General features: G+C 38.8%; 1 protein-coding gene across 4 annotated transcripts in view; it reads right to left on the bottom strand.

Annotated features, from left to right (window-relative positions):
• The window catches only part of SLC39A10 (solute carrier family 39 member 10), a 30,087-nt gene extending 17,629 nt beyond the window's left edge, over positions 1-12,458 (bottom strand). For 2 of the 4 annotated variants that reach the window (XM_019616958.2, XM_010713387.3), the window contains exons 1-3: positions 6,144-12,458; positions 3,835-4,905; positions 2,640-2,841 (exon numbers count right to left, since the gene is read on the bottom strand). In XM_019616958.2, the coding sequence (XP_019472503.1) occupies positions 2,640-2,841; positions 3,835-4,905; positions 6,144-6,245 (1,375 nt within the window). In that variant the 5' untranslated portion in view covers positions 6,246-12,458. Of the gene's footprint in view, positions 1-2,639; positions 2,842-3,834; positions 4,906-5,673; positions 5,912-6,143 lie in introns of those variants that run through there. The other 2 variants (XM_003207438.4, XM_010713386.3) reach the window with 2 other exon arrangements.
• Positions 12,459-21,153: the final 8,695 nt, after the last annotated feature.

Genomic DNA, 21,153 nt, shown 5'->3' with positions numbered 1-21,153 from the left:
TAAGATAAAAAGGTACACTCTTTAGACAGCTGAAAAAGGCTAGCTATCCGCAACCTTTAACAAAGACTCCCTTGTGGTTTCCCTGGATTCAGGGAATGGTCAGCTCCAAGGGAATGCTGGCATCCGCACAGGCAGATTTACAGGGCAAATGCTATCTGAAATACTTTTTTTTTTTTTAACAGCAGCTCTAACTGATCCCTGGCTTAAAAAAAATAATTGCTCATTGTTCATATTTATCATTTCTCTGTGCTGCTCCTTCAGCAAGGGGTTAAATTATTGTACAGGTATATGATGTCATACCAATAGACAAACTGGGGCAATTATACTCTCAATATCATCTTGTTTCACTTCAGATGTGCACAGCATTACTCTGTGAATGCACAGCACAAGCACACTTGAAAGACCTTTGCCAATGTATGTGGTAATTTTGTCATTCATGCAAACAACGAGCTGCTACGACTTCAGGCCCTACTTGAGAAGAACCGAATTAAGCAGGCAGGGTAGCATCAATCTGTTCAGTCATTCAAATGACAACAGCAGATCTTGAGATCTATGTGTACTGAATTTAGAAAAGAAAGAAATGTCAGTTTGTCCAGTAACTACAGCAACGTACATCCTCAAATAATTATAAAACATAGGAAAACCACAGTGCTTTTCAGTTGAGGAACACGGATTCGCTTTCCCAATCTGAAAAATGCGTCCGCTTACTCACTGTGGATCATTCCAGCTAAAAACCTATAGTGAAATAAAAAGCTGCACTAGGTACAGCACATACAAGGATCTACTTCTCTGACTGACTGTACATTGGCAGTTGGACAATTCACGTGGCCTCTGGATGGCTGTGGAACAGATGGGGCTGTGAGGAGAAGGCAGAGGGGAAAAATAACACACATCATACAGCTCTCTGCCTGTTCCTCTCTTAGGTGCCTACAAGTTAATTAATCAAAGACATTCGTTTGATTCATAGCAGGCTTACATTTCCCGTATGTAAGTTTTGTAGGAATGCTCTATTTATAAGGATGCAACCTCTTCGAATGGGTACACTACGAAAACTCAATTGCGCATAGAAGACTCGGAAACCTCTTTAACTAAAGACATCTACGAATTATCTGCAGTAACAGGTACAAAGCTCAACACTGTCTTAGAAGTTTTTGGTCATCATTTAATTAAATTACTTTAGATAACTGCACTGTGAGACCTAGTGAAAATCTTACAAGTTAATATGAGCAAACAGAAGCAGCCCTAGTCTATTACACATTTGGAAAGCTTTTAATTAAAACTAAAGAGAAACACAAACACCTCGTGTTTAAAGATTGCCTGCGTGTTCGTAACTTTGCTAATTATGGAGTAAAGCATGTTTACACAAGCCGGGGCAAGCACCCCTGCAACAATCCTCAAGCACTAGGTAAGATTTGGTAGTTTATGATTCGCTTCCTTACTGAACAAGCAAAAAAGTCATTACAGCACTTGAAGTCTCATTACACTTAGTAACACTACTATACGTGACACCATTAGATAACAGGATTTATCACTATCTCATCAGGTTGACTTACGTGAGAGTTTAGCACTTGGTTTTAAAGCCAAATTAGTAAGTTTAAAACCCACACGTTTTTACTACTAACTGGCTAATGTTGCTTATATGCAAAATACCAGATACCATGGTACGTTGCTGTCCTCAATAAGGTTTGCTTATTTTGCAAATAAAGTCTCTTAAAATTTTACAGGATCTTCAAGTTCAGCTACTAATCAACTATCCTAGTCACTACAGAAAAGAAAAGCATTACTTTATTAAGAAGCACTCAACCATATAAACTTTCTCATTAAATTGATTCAAAACATGTGCAACATGACCGTTTTATCCATATTTTCCATATTTCAATTGGCAGAAAATGCTTAACGCTGTCCTACAAATCCTCTTGGTAGTAAGGCAGGACAAGGGTCAACTCTTAATACGGTGAGACTACCCACAAACAAACGATCTGCTGCCATATAAAACACACAGGATATTCAGTTTACAGCAATCTTTTAATAGTTAACAAGATACTGTGTCACTGTAAGAGATTTCTGTATAACAAATTTAAAAAACACCTTTAATCGTATCTTCTGGAGAACGTACTGATCAAGGCACTGACTGTCCCGTACTGCTAAACTAACACAGGCAAATTCAAACTTAAAGAAGTCAAGGCCGATAGAACTGCTACTTCTTAACTTATGGACAAAAGCGTGGACCATCTCAGCCTCTCTAAAATCAAGTTGTAAAATTTTAAATGATATAAAGAACCTAAACTGTGGGAGGACATGCTCATCTACAGAAGTGCTACCTGGAACAAGTAGCTCAGAGAAGCTACCGTAGATGCCTTGTCCCTGGAGGTAGTCAAAGTCAGCTTGAATGGTGTCTGGGCAGCCCAATTTAGTGAATATTTCCTGGAGCCACAGTTGCTTAGGAGAAGCTACGACACTACCAAAAATTATGCTTTGTCTACTGAGTTGATTGAGCGTACTGTCTCAAATCTCTTCTAAACATTACTACACTCTGCAGTCAATGCTAAGCTGTATGGTGCTTCAAACCTTGAAGAAAAGTTAAGACTCACAATGCAAAAAAAAAATTAATCCAAAGGCTTTGGATATGACACACCTACCTGAAGCGCCTGTTTTATCTTCATTCTCAATTGAAGCAGTTTTACTTTTCACAAAGTCTTCAAGCTCATCGTAATGCACAATACAAAGCCTTCTGTCAATCTGGTATAGCAGAGCAGGACACATAAATATAAAAAATTCAGGAGATATTTGAGAGCTGGTTTCCAGACCGTGGCGTCGTAGCAGCTGAGTAACATTTAAGCACTGCAAGTAAACAGTACCAACAAATTAAACACGAAAGCAACTATTTCACTAAAAAAAAAAAAACAAACCTACAGTTGTGGAAAACATAGCACATGATTTCAGAACACAGGAGTGAAAAACTCAGATTCATAATGTTCCATCAGTGATTTATCAGCCTCAGCTGATTTAAGTGGTTTAGAAGAGTAACAACTTGTAAGAGTATCTGCCTTTTACACCTCAGTCCCCAAATGTTTATTTAATTTTTTTATAAATGTCAGTGAAAGCAAATTTCCTTTCTAACAGTTATACAGTACAATCAGTAAAGAAAGAGCAAGAAGAAAAGAACAGAACATAAATCAATCCAAGCCAGGTTACCCAATACTTCTCTTAAACCATTAACACTCATGTAATTAGAGCTCCCCTTTTCAATTATCTTCAAAAAAACTAATTTGTCACTGCTCCATCCCTTTTTATACCGCTATACTTAAAACTACGTAGTCAAACCATTCTGCTCAAGCTGTCAACTGTGAGGGGATAGGGACAGAGAATTTATGGACCTGGAAAAAATAGCAGATGCTGAAAAGAGTAACGGAAGAATTTACACCATGTGCAGTACAACACAAGTTGCATCTATATTGCTTCACAATCTTTTAGAACAAAGAAACAACCACACTGGAAAATACACATTCCTATCTTGGGGAAAAGTCTCTGCACAGCTTCCAAAAATGCAAACGGTCACAGATTCAAAGTCCAAAACACATACTAAAGAAAAAAAATACTCCTGAATAGTGGAAAAAAAACACAATAATAAAAACCACCACCTATAAGGAAGGTATGTTACAATGCTTTAAGTATGTACTCGCCCTTTAAACAGAGACTAATAGGCAATATAACCTGAGAAAGATGGTTGACGGGCAGGCGAAACAGTTCATTCTGCTTCATTTGTGGGTAAGCATCTTCAAGTCTTAATAAAACAGCAAAAGCGAACCTACCAGTTCTCCATTTCATACTCACCTCTTCACAATCTCGTTCGTCTTCATTACGATCCTTACGACTACGTGCTGAAATAGTGTGTTTTCTTACACCTGTGTGCTTACAAGGTGCCTCTCGCTTGCTGGTATGGTGATGCCCGTCCTCACCTCCTATACTGGAATCCTGATGTCCGTGATTAGCGGAACGATCGCCACTGTGTTCACGATGATGCACATGAAAGTGAGATGCATCGTGTACATGATCATGTTTATGAACACGATTGTGCTCGCACTGATCACCTAGGTGATGATTTGGAGGACAGTCTTGACTATTATCTCCTGAAGCCTCACTGATTTTCTTTCGTTTCTTCTTCTGTTTCCGCTGTTTTCTTTCACGTTGATCCTGGGTCGTGTTTGTTTCTGTGGAAGGCCCGTGATTCTGCTCTCCGTGTTCATTGTGAATAACTGAATCATTACGAGAATGATGTGTACCATTATGGTCAAGATGATGATGCGGATGAGGGTGGTGATGATGGTGATGGTGACTCTGGTCGTGAATACGTTTACCATCACCTTTTATAGATGACACTACCGCATCTCTCTCAGAGTTAAATTTATGATTTTTCTTGTCAGCAATACCAACCACAGTTTGGTTTTCTGAATCGGAGTGGCTATGACGATGGTTATGAGTGTGCAAATGCTTTCCTTCTTGTACTTCTAAAGCATATAGGTGAGAAACATGATCGTGGCCAATATCATCATGATTTATCACTACTACTTTTACTTCTCCTAAACCAAGGCTCGTTAGCAGTTTTTCCAGGCCAAAAAAGGATAATCTTCCATTTTCACCGTAACGATCAAAAATTTTTTCAATGTAGTATTTCTGTTCATTTTCAGCTTCCGACATTGAAAATTTACTCGGCATAGATTCCGATCCTGCGGTCTGGTGGTAGGGCGTCTCTGAGATCTGATAGCAGTTATGGTGGTCTTCATGTCCCTCTTCAGGACCATGATCACGTCCATCTTTATGGCAATGATTGCACTGATGAAAGATAAATGTCAGCAAACAAACGATGCAAAATTTTGTGTGCATGTGTACCTTCATCTCTGTTTCCTAAAGAAACACAAGAGGAGGCAGGTAGGTGTAAAAAAAAATCTCGTATTATAATCATTCCAGTACTTAATTGCACCAATTGAATGACTCAAATCTTTTTAGATATTAGCATTAACAGATTAATCATTTTTTACTTCAGATACTATATTAATATACTTCTTATTCAGCAATGAGAAAACAGGCTCTGCGCATTTCAGATCTGTAGTCTTGTATGCCACACTTACAAGTGGCAGAAGGCAGTTACAAGTTCAGCATTTACAGTCAGTCAGAACCGAATTTTTTTGCTTTCGATTTCAGGAGCATCTGTGCCTGTGATAACTGGTAACACTGAGAAATCTCAATAAGGCACGAGTTTAAGAATAAGAACGCCCAAAGTAACACCGTGGTCTGTATTTTCTTAATTATGGTGATGATGGAAAATAGAGTTGAAAACTAAAGTATCTTCTGCTCTTTCACATGTGGCTGAACTGCTTCCAATAAACACACATAGCACAACTCTTAATTTATATTAGTGAACAGTTATTTCAAAACAAGTTCTCTAGAACCAATTTCATAATAATCCTAATGCATTTTGTTCTCTTTTTAGTACATTTTACTTAGATAAATTTACTGATCTCAAATATCTATGTGGATGTTGGTTTAAAAATAAGACTTTGTATTATATAAACGGATGTCCCTCCACACAATTTCAAAAATACCATTACGTAGACACACACAGTTAGCATTGTTTTTCAGAAATAACAACATTAAAGCAACGTCATCTCCTACCTTGAATTAAATGTAAGAAACAATTTTCAACATCAGGTAATGGTGAAGACTCAGCATAAGTTTTCATGTGCATTCAGATTTGAAAACAATTACCTTCACAAAATATTTTTTAAATCTGCTAACAAAAAAACCCACCACCAAATTATTTGAATAATTACTACAAAACCAACTTTAAGAAAAAGACGTGAGTTTATTTGACAATGATATTAAACTAAAAAGTTGAAGAACAAACGAACAACTACATTTTGTGACATCTAAGTTCTAGAGACTTACTCTGTGCAGACAATTTTCTCTAGAAGAGATGTTAAAGCCATTCTTCAAACACTTAAAAGGCTTTCTAATAATACTTAATTTGTACCCCTTGGTACAAGACAAATAAGTTGTGTACTGTTTACAACATTTCTTCTAGATGCATGTAATAGGCACAGGCTGCAGCGCAGAAATTTCCATATAAATATAAGGAAGAACACCTTTAATGTGAGGGTGACAGAGTGTTCAAGCGGGCTGCTGAAGAGGTAGTGGAGTCTTCTTCTCTGGAGATCATCAAAACCTGCCCGCATGCTTTCTTGCATGAGCTGCTGTACGAGGCTGGCCTGGACGATCTCCAGAGGTCCCTTCTGACTCCTACAATTCTGTGATGCCGTCCCATCAAGAAAGAAACATACGAAAATAAGAAAAAAAGCACAGAGCTTCCTAAATTATTTAAACATTTTGCTGACTAAGAATTAAAAATAAATAGGTGAACTACAGAAGTAGGGTTTTTACAAACAACTACTTAAATATATTCAAGATGTCTGAGGAAGAAATGAGAGCTGACAAAGGATAAGCACAGGAATCCATCCAGCCTGATTTTTATACATTCGTATACTGTCAAGACACCCTTGCAAAGTATTAGGCAAATAGATTAAGTATACTTGGAACCTGTTTTACACCAAAAGCTATTTTTGCTCTGTGCGCACCTCAACTAGAGCTGATCAATCTCTCCTAAAATGAGATCGAGTTTAATACAACAAATGGCCTATGTACTTGTTCTTCTCTAGCCCTGATGCTGTGGTCGCTGAAATTGAAACTCAGTAAACTGCTTTACAACAAATCACCACCATTTCCTATCTGTTTTAATTTCCTAAAATATTAGCTTGATGCTTTGCATTTAAGCACTCGGGATCACATTACTGTACAGGCACACACATCATACAAGAATCTATACCTGCAACAGGTTGAGAGAGAAAAGAACTGAAAATAGGAAACGGCTTCTGTTTTGTACCTTTACATAGCAAATAAATGAGTTAAAATGTTAAAATGGAGAAAAGTTTTTCTTCCATAAACTTCTGTAAATACAGAAGACAAAAATTGACCTTCTGGAACCTCAAATGCTCTAAAAGAAAAAAAAGAGAGCTAAATCTTCTTTTGACCTAGTAAGAGATGTAAGACCAGAAGGGTATCTGTCAACTGGAGCCATCGGTATCAAAAAAGATCAAAAAGATGCATGGGTAATGATTTAAATTACACCTTCATAACCAGCTCTTCTATTAGGAGTTGGTAATCACTGCATTCTGAGTTCAGGGTTCCGACAAACATTTTCAGGAACTCAAGTAGGATAGGTTCACCCCCAAAATTTATTCACAAGACTTCCATGCAGTCTTTTCTTTCACTCACAGAGGCTATTTAACAATGGGATTAAACAAGAAACATTAAAAGCATCCCAAAATGCCTTCCAGAAGCCCTTCCACTCTCCTTTGAAGAAACCATTAAGCACAGAAGTTATTGCTGATGGAGCGGAAAGAAACAGATTACAAACCTCTATCTGAGAAATCACTGGACTGAGCCAACCCTCAGACCATATAACTATCTGTAAACTCATTACAAAGCCTTCAGGTAAAGACCTGTGCTCTTTACCACACAGGCTCGAAGTCTGGACTCTATGATTTGTGTCATCCTTGTAAGCAGAATACTTAGCAGTACATAAAGGCACTGGATCAGGCACGTGGCTGATTACAGATCAGCAGAGCTCCGCATTTCTATAAGAATGTTGACTTGAATGAGGATTTACAATGTGGAATGCTACTCAATGTAAAGGGCTAGAGTAAGCAGTTAAGATGTACTCAAGACAGATGAAAGCCCTGAGAGAAAGACATGTATACATGCTTGTCTGCATGGTGCAGGAGTAGGCAAGCGCATGCAGCATACTGTAATTCTTCAGGAAATTGTTTACTCTTTCTTGAACTTCAGTTTCTTGGTACCAAAACCACCGTCTTCGCTGAAAGCAAATTCAGTTCGTGAAAGCATACCATGTTTGAAGGTAAGATAACTTGTCTTCCCCTTCGCCACGTAACAGTAGTATAACCAGAACAGGCAAAGCAAAACTACTGCCGTTTAAACAAGTGCAATTCAGACTAGAATATCCCCATGAGGAAATTCATGACTAAAGCATGATAAGCATGACCATAATCCTTTTCACAACCTCATGATCTTTTTCATGTGACTGTCTCGTACAATACTAGTAACACATCACTTTTAAATTTCAGTCATGCATGTCTAATTGTGGTATTTAGCTTTGAATGGTACCTTTTCTCCATGTCCCAACGGAGAAAAGTTAGTTACCTATGATCATGATTCACTGCTCAAACTCAAGAGATGACCATATCACTTATTTCACAATCAATTTATGTCTATTTTCAATAAAACTAATAACAACCTTGGCACAATATTTTTAAGTCTAAGATGATCTTTATCTATTTCAATTCTTACATTACAGAAAATGCTTACAAAACAAACAGCTGTATCCTAAAAAGTCTCTAATATAAGAACTGATAAGAGAAGATTATTTGTTTCATTTTTACATAAGCATCATTAGTTGCTAGGCAGTTTATAAGCAACTCCCACCCAGCACTACATCCATCAGTATTCGTACATATATAGCACCAAAAAGCACAAGTCCAAATCTGATACACTTCCATGACACAGAATAGTGCATGTCTCATCTCAGCAGTAGCACATAAAGAGCCTTGAATTCTTTCAAGAGACCATAGAAAGGCAGCCTGAGGACGAGGTTACCAACAGGGAAAACATTCCAGCTATTTTAACTGCCAGCCTTGGCCTTACTTTATGCACTCGTGATTCTTGCTGCCCATCCTCCTTTCCTCAACAGCACAGGGATGGCTAGGCACCCAGCAGGGACAGAAACACAAGCCAACAACCCAGAGCTGTGGCCTACGTCAGAAACTACAGCAGCCAAAACCTGCAGGCTGGAGCAGGACCTAATGGCACCTGCTGCCAACAAGAACAAGGCTTGTCTTTTGGGATGCGTTCAGGCATTGGGACAAATGTACCTGAAATCATGCTGCATAGTTAGAATAACCATGTACATGTACAACAGCCAAGATAAACGGCCCTGCTGTGCCCACTGACATTTAAGGAAACACAAACAGGACTGCCAAACAGAGCCCGGTACCCCCTCATTCAGTGCAAGCAAATCATTCCGACCCAATGCAGTTCCGACTGCGTACCTACAAACAAGGCTTTTACATCAGAGTCTAGAGGCCAAAGAATCTCAGCACAACATCAGCATCATTTACTTGTTTCTTACGGAAAACTCACACCATCTTAAGCCACACCATTCCTTCTGGCATTTCCTCAATTGAAATAAATGCACATCTAATCTAAGTGGGTATTACTAGAGCCTTTCTCACTTCTCTTCACTTGAATTCCTGAAATGCTTTAACAGTCCCTACCATTTCAACCACTCTTCCATTTCATACCTCTAGCATGAAAGGTATGTAGAAAGAAAGTACATTAAAGCCCAGAATAGGAACATTATTTGGGGGGACGTTTCTGTTTATCATCAACTGCTTCACTCGAAGTAGAAAACTAGTCTGACAGCTAGGTCTGACTTCAAGCAGCACCCTTGGATTCCAATAACGCTGTCACCAAGCTGACAACTGGTTCTATCACTGAAGTGCTCACAACCCATATATTACAGCATTTTTCTTACTACGCAAACACCGACTAGTCAAGGCACTCAACTTCTTCCCCCTCTCTTTCATCTTGTTCCTTCCCAACAATTTCAATTAACAGAAACATTTGAAATAAATGCATTGGATTTCTGCCCTTGCAAGTATTCATTTAAATTTCTCCCTTCTAATTTTCTCTCCGTGCTTTCTCACAACAGTGTTCTGCCTTTTTATTCTATCTGCAGAGGATCAATTTATTGAAACTGTCTGAAAAAGAATCAAAAATGATTTGAAAGACAGCTCAGACTCCTCTCAGAGTACTCTGCCTGAATGCCTTAATGACCGAAGAACCTTACCAGGACTTGATCAACCTCCAGAAGCTGCAAACAGCACATAGACCAAACACACAAAGTCAGCTAAAACAAGACAGGACAGAGAAGGACAAACAGACATACAGACGAAGCAATATTCTTACCAAACTAAGATGTTCTCTTTGTTCAGTACTGATAGTTGAAGCACTTCTGCCATTAGGTTCTAGTAACAACTTCTCAGAGTAAGAGGAATATGAAAAATGTCTTTTCTTTCTGTATATGTGAGATGCGCACTTCTTGAATTAAAAGTACTGGCACATAAAGGCACTTCTTGCTCTTCCTAGAATTTTAAATTCTCTCTCACATCGCAGACATTTACTTAAATTCACATGCAAGAATGTTATCTGTAGCCCCCCTACTCCTCCAATATTCCACGCTATTCCTCTGTCCAGAAACTCTTGGATCTAGCAACTCAATCTACTCTTCATTTACTAAATTTCCAGTTTTAAGCAAACGCCAGAGCGTCATTTCCTACTAATCCAATACTCATTTTCAAGGTAAGGGATTAAGAGAAATCAAAACATTCCTGCTAACAACACTAAAGAAATCAACTAAAGTATTTGAATACTAATCTCATTTGGTTTTAACCGTCTTTTGCCAATGTGAGCTCCTGCATATACAAACGTGCAACACTCTACAGACATACTAAGTTACAGTTCACAGCCTCTAACTTGAGTTCTCACACCTCCTGTATTTATTTCCCTCCCCAAATTCACTAAACAGGATTGTGGATTTAAGGCGAAACTCATTCAGTTGAGAACCGACAGCTCAGTAGGAGGGGCATTCTGCAGGAACAGACCATCAACTAATTGATCCAAGCCACATTTGCTAAGTTAATACCAGATAAGACATATAGCATGGAAAGCATTTATGCATAACTGAACACATTGTGAACACATTCTCAAAACTGGAAATCTCAAGTATTTGAAATACCGAAGCCCAAGCACACTAGAAAATAATCCCAAATTAATGCAATTGTAATCTAGTAGCTCAGTTGTACAGAAAGGGGCATTTGTTTTATTTAGAGAAAATGACTGGGCTGCCTTCTCAAAGGGACAATTACTTGTAGTGAACTGCTGAAAACGGGATCCTTCTTATAGCTCAAAATAATGTAAAAGCCATCAAAACAGATCATGTACTCTAAGTAACCGATCTGCTTATATGCAACTTTTCTGTGTTTTGTATATGAACTTTATATGGTTTATAAGGCATTATTAACACACAGCATTTAGAGTGGAGCTGGCATGATCATCTGTCAACATTCCATTTTTTAGTTACATTCTGTAATGCCTGGGCTTGTAAGAATACAATACCTGAAAACAATAGCCAGGTATGTTTGCACTATATTATTTCATTTTTCCGTGAAAATAAGCACATGTTTTTATCAGAACTAAAGCTGAAGTTTAACAAATTATTTTAAGATGCTGTTGCTCCTATGGCAGTCCTGCCCTGCTGCTTCATCCATTCATTCCCATACAACCATTTTTGTGTACCAGTAGATTTGTTTGCTGATCTGTTCACTGTGCAGCTGTACAATTAGATTCTGCTGAAAAACAGCTCAGAAAAAGAAAAGGTTATTTTCAAGACAAACCACTTCTCCTATCTGCTTCCCTGTGCAGCTGCACAAACACTGCAGTCCCCACAAAAAAAAAAAGCAACCTTGCCTTTGGTGGCAGCACCAGAGCTGGCTGATTTGTAGCCCAAAAGCACATGTAAGCACACACACAACCGGCCACCTCAAAATGTACTCAAATAATAGAAAACAACAAAAAAAAAACCAACTTTTGAACTGACAGTCATTATGGAAAAACTTCTCTAACTCTCTCCACAACACAGAATATAATCATTTCTATAATGAAACATTAAGATCAGTGGCAATGTTTATTCTTGCTTTAACTTAAATCACTGTATCCAACTCATCCTTACAGTGCCTTAGAACACTTGCACAACATCCGAAGGAATAAAGGCATGCCTTCAATAAGCTTTTAATTGCTAAATGATCACAATTAAAACAATCCATTGCAGCTGCAATCCAACCAGGAATTCAACATGTTTGCTATTATGCTGATAGCTTCTCCCACTTTTCCTAAAAGTAGTCATTAACAGCCACCAAGCACAAAGGCCACTGAAACATAGGACCAAGGCATGCTTCCCTCATAAATGCCCTGTCAGCTGAAGGTGCTTAACGATCATTTGTACAAATTTAAAAGCAAGCAAGTCTTCATAAAGACATCTCAGCAGATTGAAAAGTAACATTTAACTTGCCCTACCCGTGTCAAAAAATAGCTTTACAAATTTCAACAGGAAGATCAGCCCAATGATTAGCCAGCTGAATTACAATGTGCCATTTCTATCTCATCCCAACTAGACTTCAGCAGAAGTCATGATGCCTAGCACTCATTTATTTGAGCCAAGACTATTACTAGAAATCTGCAGGGCTACCTATTACAGGACTGTGTGATGACAAAGCTCCAGCATATAAAAACAATTAATAGCTTAAAAACTAAAAAAAAACACATCACTAAAAACACTGAACTTAGATCTTAAATCTTTGTGTCATTTTTCAAACTACTATTGGCAGCTTTGATCAGTTTACACGATTCTATTACTTCTCAAAGCTGTGGTAAATAAATACCACATTCCATCACTGCTTTGATACATTCTCCCCACAAGCTGAAACCAGAAGATACTACATTTAATACAAACAATTTTAAGTGTATCTTGAAACAAATCAAGGATTCTGGAAAAAAAAAACAATCGTAACTATAAAAAGACATACTATACACAGAGCAATTTAAAAAAAAAGCTTTGTTTTTCCACTTTTTGAGTAACAGGAACTGCTTGGCAGCCTACCACTGAAACTGCATATTATCTGATTTCTCTGAGAAAGATGCTTTATTCTCTTTTCACTGATTAGCTGAAAGCAACTGAAAAGGAGACTGCTCCGCCTCTAAATTCCAGGGGTCATTGGTGGGTCATGACTATCATTACTCATGTTCCACCTCAGAAATACTTAACTATCACAGAATAAGAAGATGAGTTTCTGTAACAGGCCGATGAGTTGATGCAATGGGCCGATTACATGGATATGCTAAAGCTATCCAATGTAACACACCATGTAAGACCAGGGTTGGACAACTTTTCTACAACATTAAGTCCATTCACACCTGCAAATTTGACTCAAAACATTCAAAGTAGCTCACTTCAAGTATTTATTAAACATAAACAATCTGACCACTTAATCCCAAAAAGAGTCCAACACTTGATTCCATGGTTAACCACAGCTGAAGGTACCAAACATTTATTGACCCGTTAAGGAGTCTGAGGCATTGTTTTTTGCATTTCCAGAGGCACAACAGTTTAGTCATTGAAGTTGTTATGGTACTTAGTCATGGGAATAATATGCCATCTTCTGTCAAGCTGCCAGGTTACGAAAATGAAATACTTCAGTAAGTACTTCACCTATTTGGCAGTGAAACCATCCAAAACTAGCTGCAGCTACAGCACAGCTCCTGATCCAAAACATCTCCAGTAAATAGGAAAATCTCATAACCTGATGCCCTGAAAAGTTAATGTTGAAATACCACCACCACCACCCACCCATTCCATATCTGCTTTGCTAAATTCACTGTTTATCAGTTTCTGATTAAGCTACACATACGTGTTCATACCCAGCTTTGAACTTTTACAAAATACATGTGACTCTTGACACTTGTGTTACCAGTAACAGGACTGTGTGGTAAAAACATTAACTATCAGGCTTGGTTTACGATCAAGAAAAGTGAAAACAAAACAAAAGCAACAGAGCATCTGAGGTACAGCATTCCACTGTAAGTCACTGCTCAGAACTACTACATAATATTTATTAAGATACAGGCAAGGATTTGTCTGTTAAGTTCGTATTTTCTTCAGGGCTGAAATACATTGCTTGTGTTTCAAGAATGACGCACTGCTTTGTTTCCCATTGAAAATACCCTGTTTCTAAAATGTGATTAATCCTTTTCCTTTCACTGACTCCAAATTCATAGTTAGCCATCAAAAAGCAGCAAGCGAGTAAATTCTAGAAAATTAACTTGTAGAAGCTAATTTTTCCCCAACATGACAACGTGTACTTTTCTATTTCATTCACTTTAAGATGCAGTACATTTATCTTCTTCAAAAGATAATTTTGATTTGTCAATTGTCTAATTAACAAATAACACATTTAAATATTAAATCCATGCATTTTAAAAGGGGTTTTACCTTAAATTATAGAACTTTTAGTCTATGAATGTGCTCTCATGCATCGAAGGCTAAAAAGTACCACAATATACTCCTTCATTAGACTAATATAGCTGTTTAGGGCAGGCAACCAAGCACTTTCTATGGGGAGTAGGAGCAGACAAAGTGTTCCCCAGAAAGACAGTGGCGTATTGCAACTAATTAGATCCGCTAAGTCTGATACAAACTAAACAGAAGTAATAATAATCTGGTACAGTTGATGCATTCTCAGTAAAGAATCTCATCCTGATCCATTCTTCCAAGAGTCAGCATAAACCTCCCACGTTCTTCTCACTATTACAGAACTTACGTGATAAGAAAAAGACAGCATGAGAATTTTTGCCCTAAAACATAAAGAATGAACTTCTGTTGGGATTCTGCATCTTGGAGATTAAGTTGTGTAAACATACACTGCACATTACCTGTAGTTCAAAGACAACTTTGAGGGAAAAAAATAAGAAAAAATGAAGCTTTACCATATGAATCAGTGAAAGCTGTTCTTCAAGAAGAAGAAGAAAATAGAACAGTGCAGAATATTTTATGAATTATTAAGTAATTAGGCATGGGCATATTAGACTGATAAGCTACATGTCATACATACTACCTACTTTAACTAACGTCTATGTACTGAAATTAATGTAAATAAATGGTGTCATAGAAACACAGAATTGCTCAGATTGGAAAAAACTTTACAGATCATCGAGTCCAACCACGACCTAGCCATACTACCCTAACTCTAACAACCCTCTGCTAAATCATGTCCCTGAGCACCACATCCGAACGTTTTTTGAACATGCAGGGATGGTGACTCAACCACCTCCCTGGGGAACCTATTCCAGTGCTTAACCACCTTTCTGTAAAAAAGTTTTCCCTGATATCCAACCTAAACTTCCCCTGGCACAACTTGAGGCCATTTCCCTTCATCCTGTCACCAATGAGAAGAGACCAGCCCCGCTCTCACTGTTAGCACCTTTCAGATACCGAAGAGAGCAATAAGGTCTCCCCTCAGCCTCCTTTTCCCCAGACTAAACAGCCCCAGTTCCTTCAGTCTCTCCTCGTAGGCCATATTCTCAAAGCCCTTCATAAGCCTTGCTGCCATACTTTGGGCCTGTTCCAGCACCTCAATGTCCTTTCTGTACTGAGGCACCCAAAACTGAACACAGCACTTGAGGTGCATCCTCACCTAGTACAGGGGCAGGATGTCTTTCCTCATCCCACACACCACACCTGATAAACGCCAGGAAACCAACAGCCTTCTTGGCCACCTGGGCACACTGCTGGCAGAAAATGTTTAAAACTGAACAATTCAAACACTGGCAGTACACCTCTGCCATACAACTGCCTCACGCACAGTTCAGAACAGGAAGATTTGGAACTCGAGCCTGTTTATGCATAACATGAAGTTACATAAAAGGGAATACTTACATTTTTAGCACAGAAGTGCAGCAAGGCAAAGATACAATATTATCAGGACTGCAGTCAAGTAACTGCATAATTCATTATGTTTTAATGTAAGCTAGTGCAATTTGGAAATGTACTTCTAGGCTGAAATACTGTCTTCTGTCGACAGATACTCAGGTCACAAATAAATGCTCCTGTGAATTCTCTGCAACAAATCTAGCGAAAAATATGGCCAAAATGATATAGCTTAAATTTCATAGACTGAGAGCAATAATCAAGGCAGTGGAGCCTGATGAACAGAGAGGCCTTCCTTTACAAGAATGCATTATATAAATTACATAGAGCCTTGAAAAGCAGCACGGTCACCATTAAAACAGCATACACTATTCCACTTGTCAGTAAGGAAGATCTTCTGCCCTGCGCTGCACCTGGTACGAATGAGTAAGTGCACATGGTGGCACAGTAAGACCTGCTTAGCCATAAGATGCATGCCCGCCTGCTGTTCCCCTTGGCTGTGGTATTACTACTGTTATTGTACTACACAGGTTAAATCCAGCATTCAGAATCACATTGGGTAACATCTACGAGGGACTATTTTAAAGAAGATAATAACGCATATTTTTCTTCGTTTTGCTTTGATGCTTCAAACTATGCACTGTTGTAATCTATCAGCAACCAGCTCAGTTTGAAGAGGAACTAATTACAGATATCCTATCATCAGCTATAAATCCATTTTCATTTCCAGTTATCTCCCAGTATTGAAAATATTTTTTTCACCCATTAATCATCGCACTGCAGTAATAAAAATGCAGCTGCAATAAAAATGTACAGAGATAACTTTATGAGTGCAGTAAAGATCAAGTCACCTTGAGGCATGGATCTTAACACATAATACTGTAGGGGCACCTATCAGTAACAAAAGTTTTATTATTGTGCTATTTACTGAGATATGTGATTTGGAACTTCTAAAGTAAACAACCTGCAGAACCACTGAGCAAGAATTCGGTGAACAAGACCTCCGCTGGAATACATTTTTAACTTTATGCAAATCCTGCAGTTTCGCATACAACTTCCTCTGCAGATATTCACTGTGAAGAGTTGGTATCTTACATTGGCTTTTTTATCTTAGAAAAAGTGTAACCACGTGAATACTTTTCCGAACTACATTTGATGTATGACTTTCAGACACAAACACCATTATTCAATTACTTCCTACTTATCTCAATTGAACACTGATTTAGCTACCTAATACCAATGACTACTCCATTTTTTCTTGTCACTCAAGCACTGAAACAAATGCATGAGGACTACAACTTCCTGTACTTCTTACCTCTTGAGATCTTAGTGCTCTTCTCACCTCTAGTTAATGTCCCCAAATAGTATACACTTCACACCTGCTACTGAGAACTGGGATTGTTCAGTCTGAAGAAGAGAAAGCTCAAGGTGACCTTATCGCTCTCTACAACTCCCTCAGGGGAGGCTGTGCTGAGGGGGGAGTCAGCCTCTTCCCTCCTGTGATTAGTGATAGGTCTAAAGCGAATGGCTTCCAGTTGAGCCAGGGGAGATAGAGGCTGGACATAAGGAATAATTCCTTCTCTGAATGAACTGCTAAGCACTGGAACAGGCTGTCCGGGAAAGCGGTGGAGTCACCGTCCCCAAAGATGTTCAAGAAGCATGTAGACTAAGGGATGCGATTTAGTGAGAAATATTGGTGGTAGGTGAACAGTTGAACTGGATGATCTTGGAGATCTCTTCTAACCTTGGTGGTTCTATGACTGTTTCTTACACACAGGCTCTCCAACAGACTACCCAGTACAAATAACAGGTTAATCGTTTTCTAGAGCAGTCTGATTTTGCATTAGTAAAACAAGCAGACTCTTAACTCTCAGCATACCGTTTTTGGAATCAGCAAGCTATAGAAAATGTGGTAGTAAGCTAAGAATGAAGCTCATAGGTCAACAGCAGCTGAGACAGAAAAGGCAGCTGAGTCATTCCTTCTCTGCAGCAAGAGGCAAGTCAGAAAGTATTAAGTCAAAGATGAGACACCACAATGCAACACCCAGAAGATGAAAACATTTCTAATCTAATAAAGCATGTTCCCCAGCACAGGCACAACATCCCACATATAACTTGAATATCCCTTACTTTTATGCTTTTGAGACAAGCATCAGAAAACCACAATCTCTGCAATCTTTCATGCTGGCTTCCTGATTGGGGACATTAACATCTGTACAGGGACTAGGCCAGCATAAAAGGTAACGAAAAACCTGAAGTGACTGGAAGCACGTGTTTTTTCCTTTCTTTTTTACTCCTCACACTTACGTTACATAAAAAAAACCTTGGAGAGATGGTAATGATGCAACATCACATGGAACATTCTGAACAGCTGGATGAAAGAAGAATGTTCCCTTCTCTCACATAGGAGATCACGAAGCTGACAGAACACTTAACAATATTTTGATCAGTTTCGCAGACTTAATATTTGTTCTTTTCTATTAGCTTCACCTAATTGGTACACGTTACTTTATCATGCATTATTAGGCACACTTAAATATCTCAGTCACATTTTAAGAATGAACTAAAAACAATCTCAAGTCTTTCCACATTACGAAACCCTAATCAGCAAGATATAATCACTAGTCCTCAATTAAGATAACCTCAGCAGTCCAAAGAGAAATACTTTACAAATATTCAAATTGTATTTCAAATATTTGCTCTTTAAGTTGGACTCTCACAGAACAAGAGGAAGTGATACTGCTTTTCTTTAAATTACAACCAAAATCGCTTCCCCAAAGGCATGAATTCTTCTTTGCTTAGTTTTGTCAGAACTCGCTCTACACCTCAATCTCAATTCTATGAAAAGCATACTTCCACAAAGACAATAGAACCATAATCCAGCTTTCCCTCTTTGAAACTTCTGATGACATTTTTAGGTGTGCTAAGAAGCAAGTATGAATTGGACATTCATTTGACAATCCTGAATCACACTGAAACATAACAGCCAACGTTCTGACAGCTGATTGACAATGTGTGAAGAAAGCAGCAGTAAGATTTCTTCTCTAATATCATCTTGTTGTTCATACCCTTACTCCATACTGCAGTCTGTTAAGTTACAAGGACCTCTCACCACACTTAAGGACCAAACCTTATCTTACGCAAAAAACTTCTGTTGAGCTCAGATTTCAAGTGGCTTATGTAATTCCAATTTGGTCATTCCATTTCATGGAGAAAGGCAATATCGCTTTGGAAATAGTCATCAAATGCCCATCATATATTCAAGCTAACTTCTATTTCTGTAAAAATTGTGGTGAAGATGAGATCAAACTCGCTACAGAAGACAAAAATCACAATCAAATGCCATTACAACACAATAGCAAAAATAAACAGACCCAAACATGCTTCCTCTAGGTCTGTACATACACCCAGGCTTAATACCGTGTGATCTGTGCACCACCTCAAAGTTCCTTCCTACTTGGACCAGCTACTGTTCTGCAGATGATCTCTTATGAATCAAAGTAACTTATTAACAGTTGCTTGATGTACATAGTCCACAAAAGTCCACAAAAGAAATCTATACCAGATTGTGAAGTACTAACTTTCCCACCTGTGAACACAATCTTTGTTTAGCCCAAGTCAAACTACACAAAGCTTGTAGGTTTACGAACATTTCCTATTGCATATTCAAAGGAAATGATTTATTAATGTGTAAAACCTAAGTACCATATGGAGTAAATATCCTGCTGCCTCTCCTCCATGTCACTTTAGAAGATGCATATTGTGACAGCACATAACGTTTAAGTTTCAAATCGCAACATGACCAGCCATTGGCTGAGACAAAGATCATCACTGCAGGGATTTGTGCTTTTTTTTTTTTTTAAGGCAAAGCAAAGGTTCCAAAACACTCCCCAGTTAACGCGATTCACTTCTTTTTTAGTAATGGGAGAAACTAACATGCAATAGGTCAACCTGTGAATTTATTTGCACTGCTTTTTGCAGTTCATTTTACATTAGCGTGTGGATATACTGTCCTAGGGATGCACCTGTTTCTTAAACCAGACTGAGAAGCACAAAAAATACACATGAGACCAGGCTCATTCATTTAAACAACATTTAAACAACTGTTTTGGATAAAGTTATGCAGGCACTATCTTCTTTCTTGTTGCCTATTCCAGACAGGAAACCGCGTTCACCTCTTCAACGTGCACCTCTAGTAGACACTAATGCAATGTCCACAAGGAATTGCCACCGATTTCACAGAACATATACAATTTATTTGTGGTCTATACACAGGCCCTAGTTTCTAAGTACACTGCATGGTTGCATGCTTCTTCCCTTCCAAATATGAATGTGTTTGAAGCAGTTTTACAAGTGCCACGAGTCAACAGTTGAAACATTCACTTTATAACAAAAACCTAATCAGGAAAATTCACATGACACTTTTTCAAAAGGTTTCATGAACCACAAATGTTTATCAAGTAGTTTTCCTCTATAGCCATAAGAAAGCATCAACTCTATAGCCACGAGACTATCGGCCTATGAAGTAACTGTCAGTAAACCTAACATCTCATTTGGAATTAGAGCAGCACATCTCACCAGCCCACAGGGAATTCCTATTCCTCTACACATCCAATGGAAAGTTCATTCTCAATTAATATCCAAGCGCACACTCTTCTATTTTCCTTGTAATCTCTTCGGACCCATTTTTTGTCTTTTTCATTTTAACATCATTGTATGCACTACTACTACCCAGAAGAACACCAGAACATACTCCCAGGAACTGCGGCTGTTAATGGATTGACAATCACTTCCACATTTCCAAAAGCCAGGCCTCACTCTGTGCAGTTCTCACTGCTGTACCAGCTTTCATTTATCGCAGGCTACCCCAGTACTATGATGTGACATATTACAACAAAAATCCACAATAACTTAATGTTACATATAGATGTACAGTTAGCGCAGGAGAACAATTATTTTCAGCTCAAGAATTGGTTGTAATCCATAAATCCAAGTGCTTACACATCAGAAACACGGGATTAAGAATGAACAGATACGGACATAACACAAAGCAAAGAAGACTAAAGATAACGTAAGACTTATTTGAACAGCTTTATTCTAAAGGCTCCACATTCAGCACGCACCGACACAGGTTAAGCACAGGTAAGAGCACAGGAAACTCCTCATTTCCGCGCACATTGTACCCCGGCCAACGACAGAACCTCCTGACTCCCTGCAGCTTACCTTGATTTGGGGTTGCATGCAAGTTACACAGCCTGGCTACAGTTTCTGCCCTCGCTAAGGCATAGTTCAGTCCCAAGAGGACTTAACCGCCCGCCTCGCTCACCGCCCCCACCCACCAGGGCCCACCGCCGAGCCCACAGCCCGCTCCTATCTCGCAGAAAGGAGCACCTCGCGGCCGGCCGCGGGGCTCCACGTGGCCGCGAGCGGACGACACCGGGGGACGGGGCGCTCCCAGCCCGCGTTTACGCTCGGAAGGAGAG

This window comes from Meleagris gallopavo, chromosome 7, assembly GCF_000146605.3.
Source record: "Meleagris gallopavo isolate NT-WF06-2002-E0010 breed Aviagen turkey brand Nicholas breeding stock chromosome 7, Turkey_5.1, whole genome shotgun sequence".
Taxonomy (NCBI): domain Eukaryota; kingdom Metazoa; phylum Chordata; class Aves; order Galliformes; family Phasianidae; genus Meleagris; species Meleagris gallopavo.
Note: the sequence above shows the minus strand (reverse complement) of the source record. Positions and strands in the feature narration are given on the sequence as shown.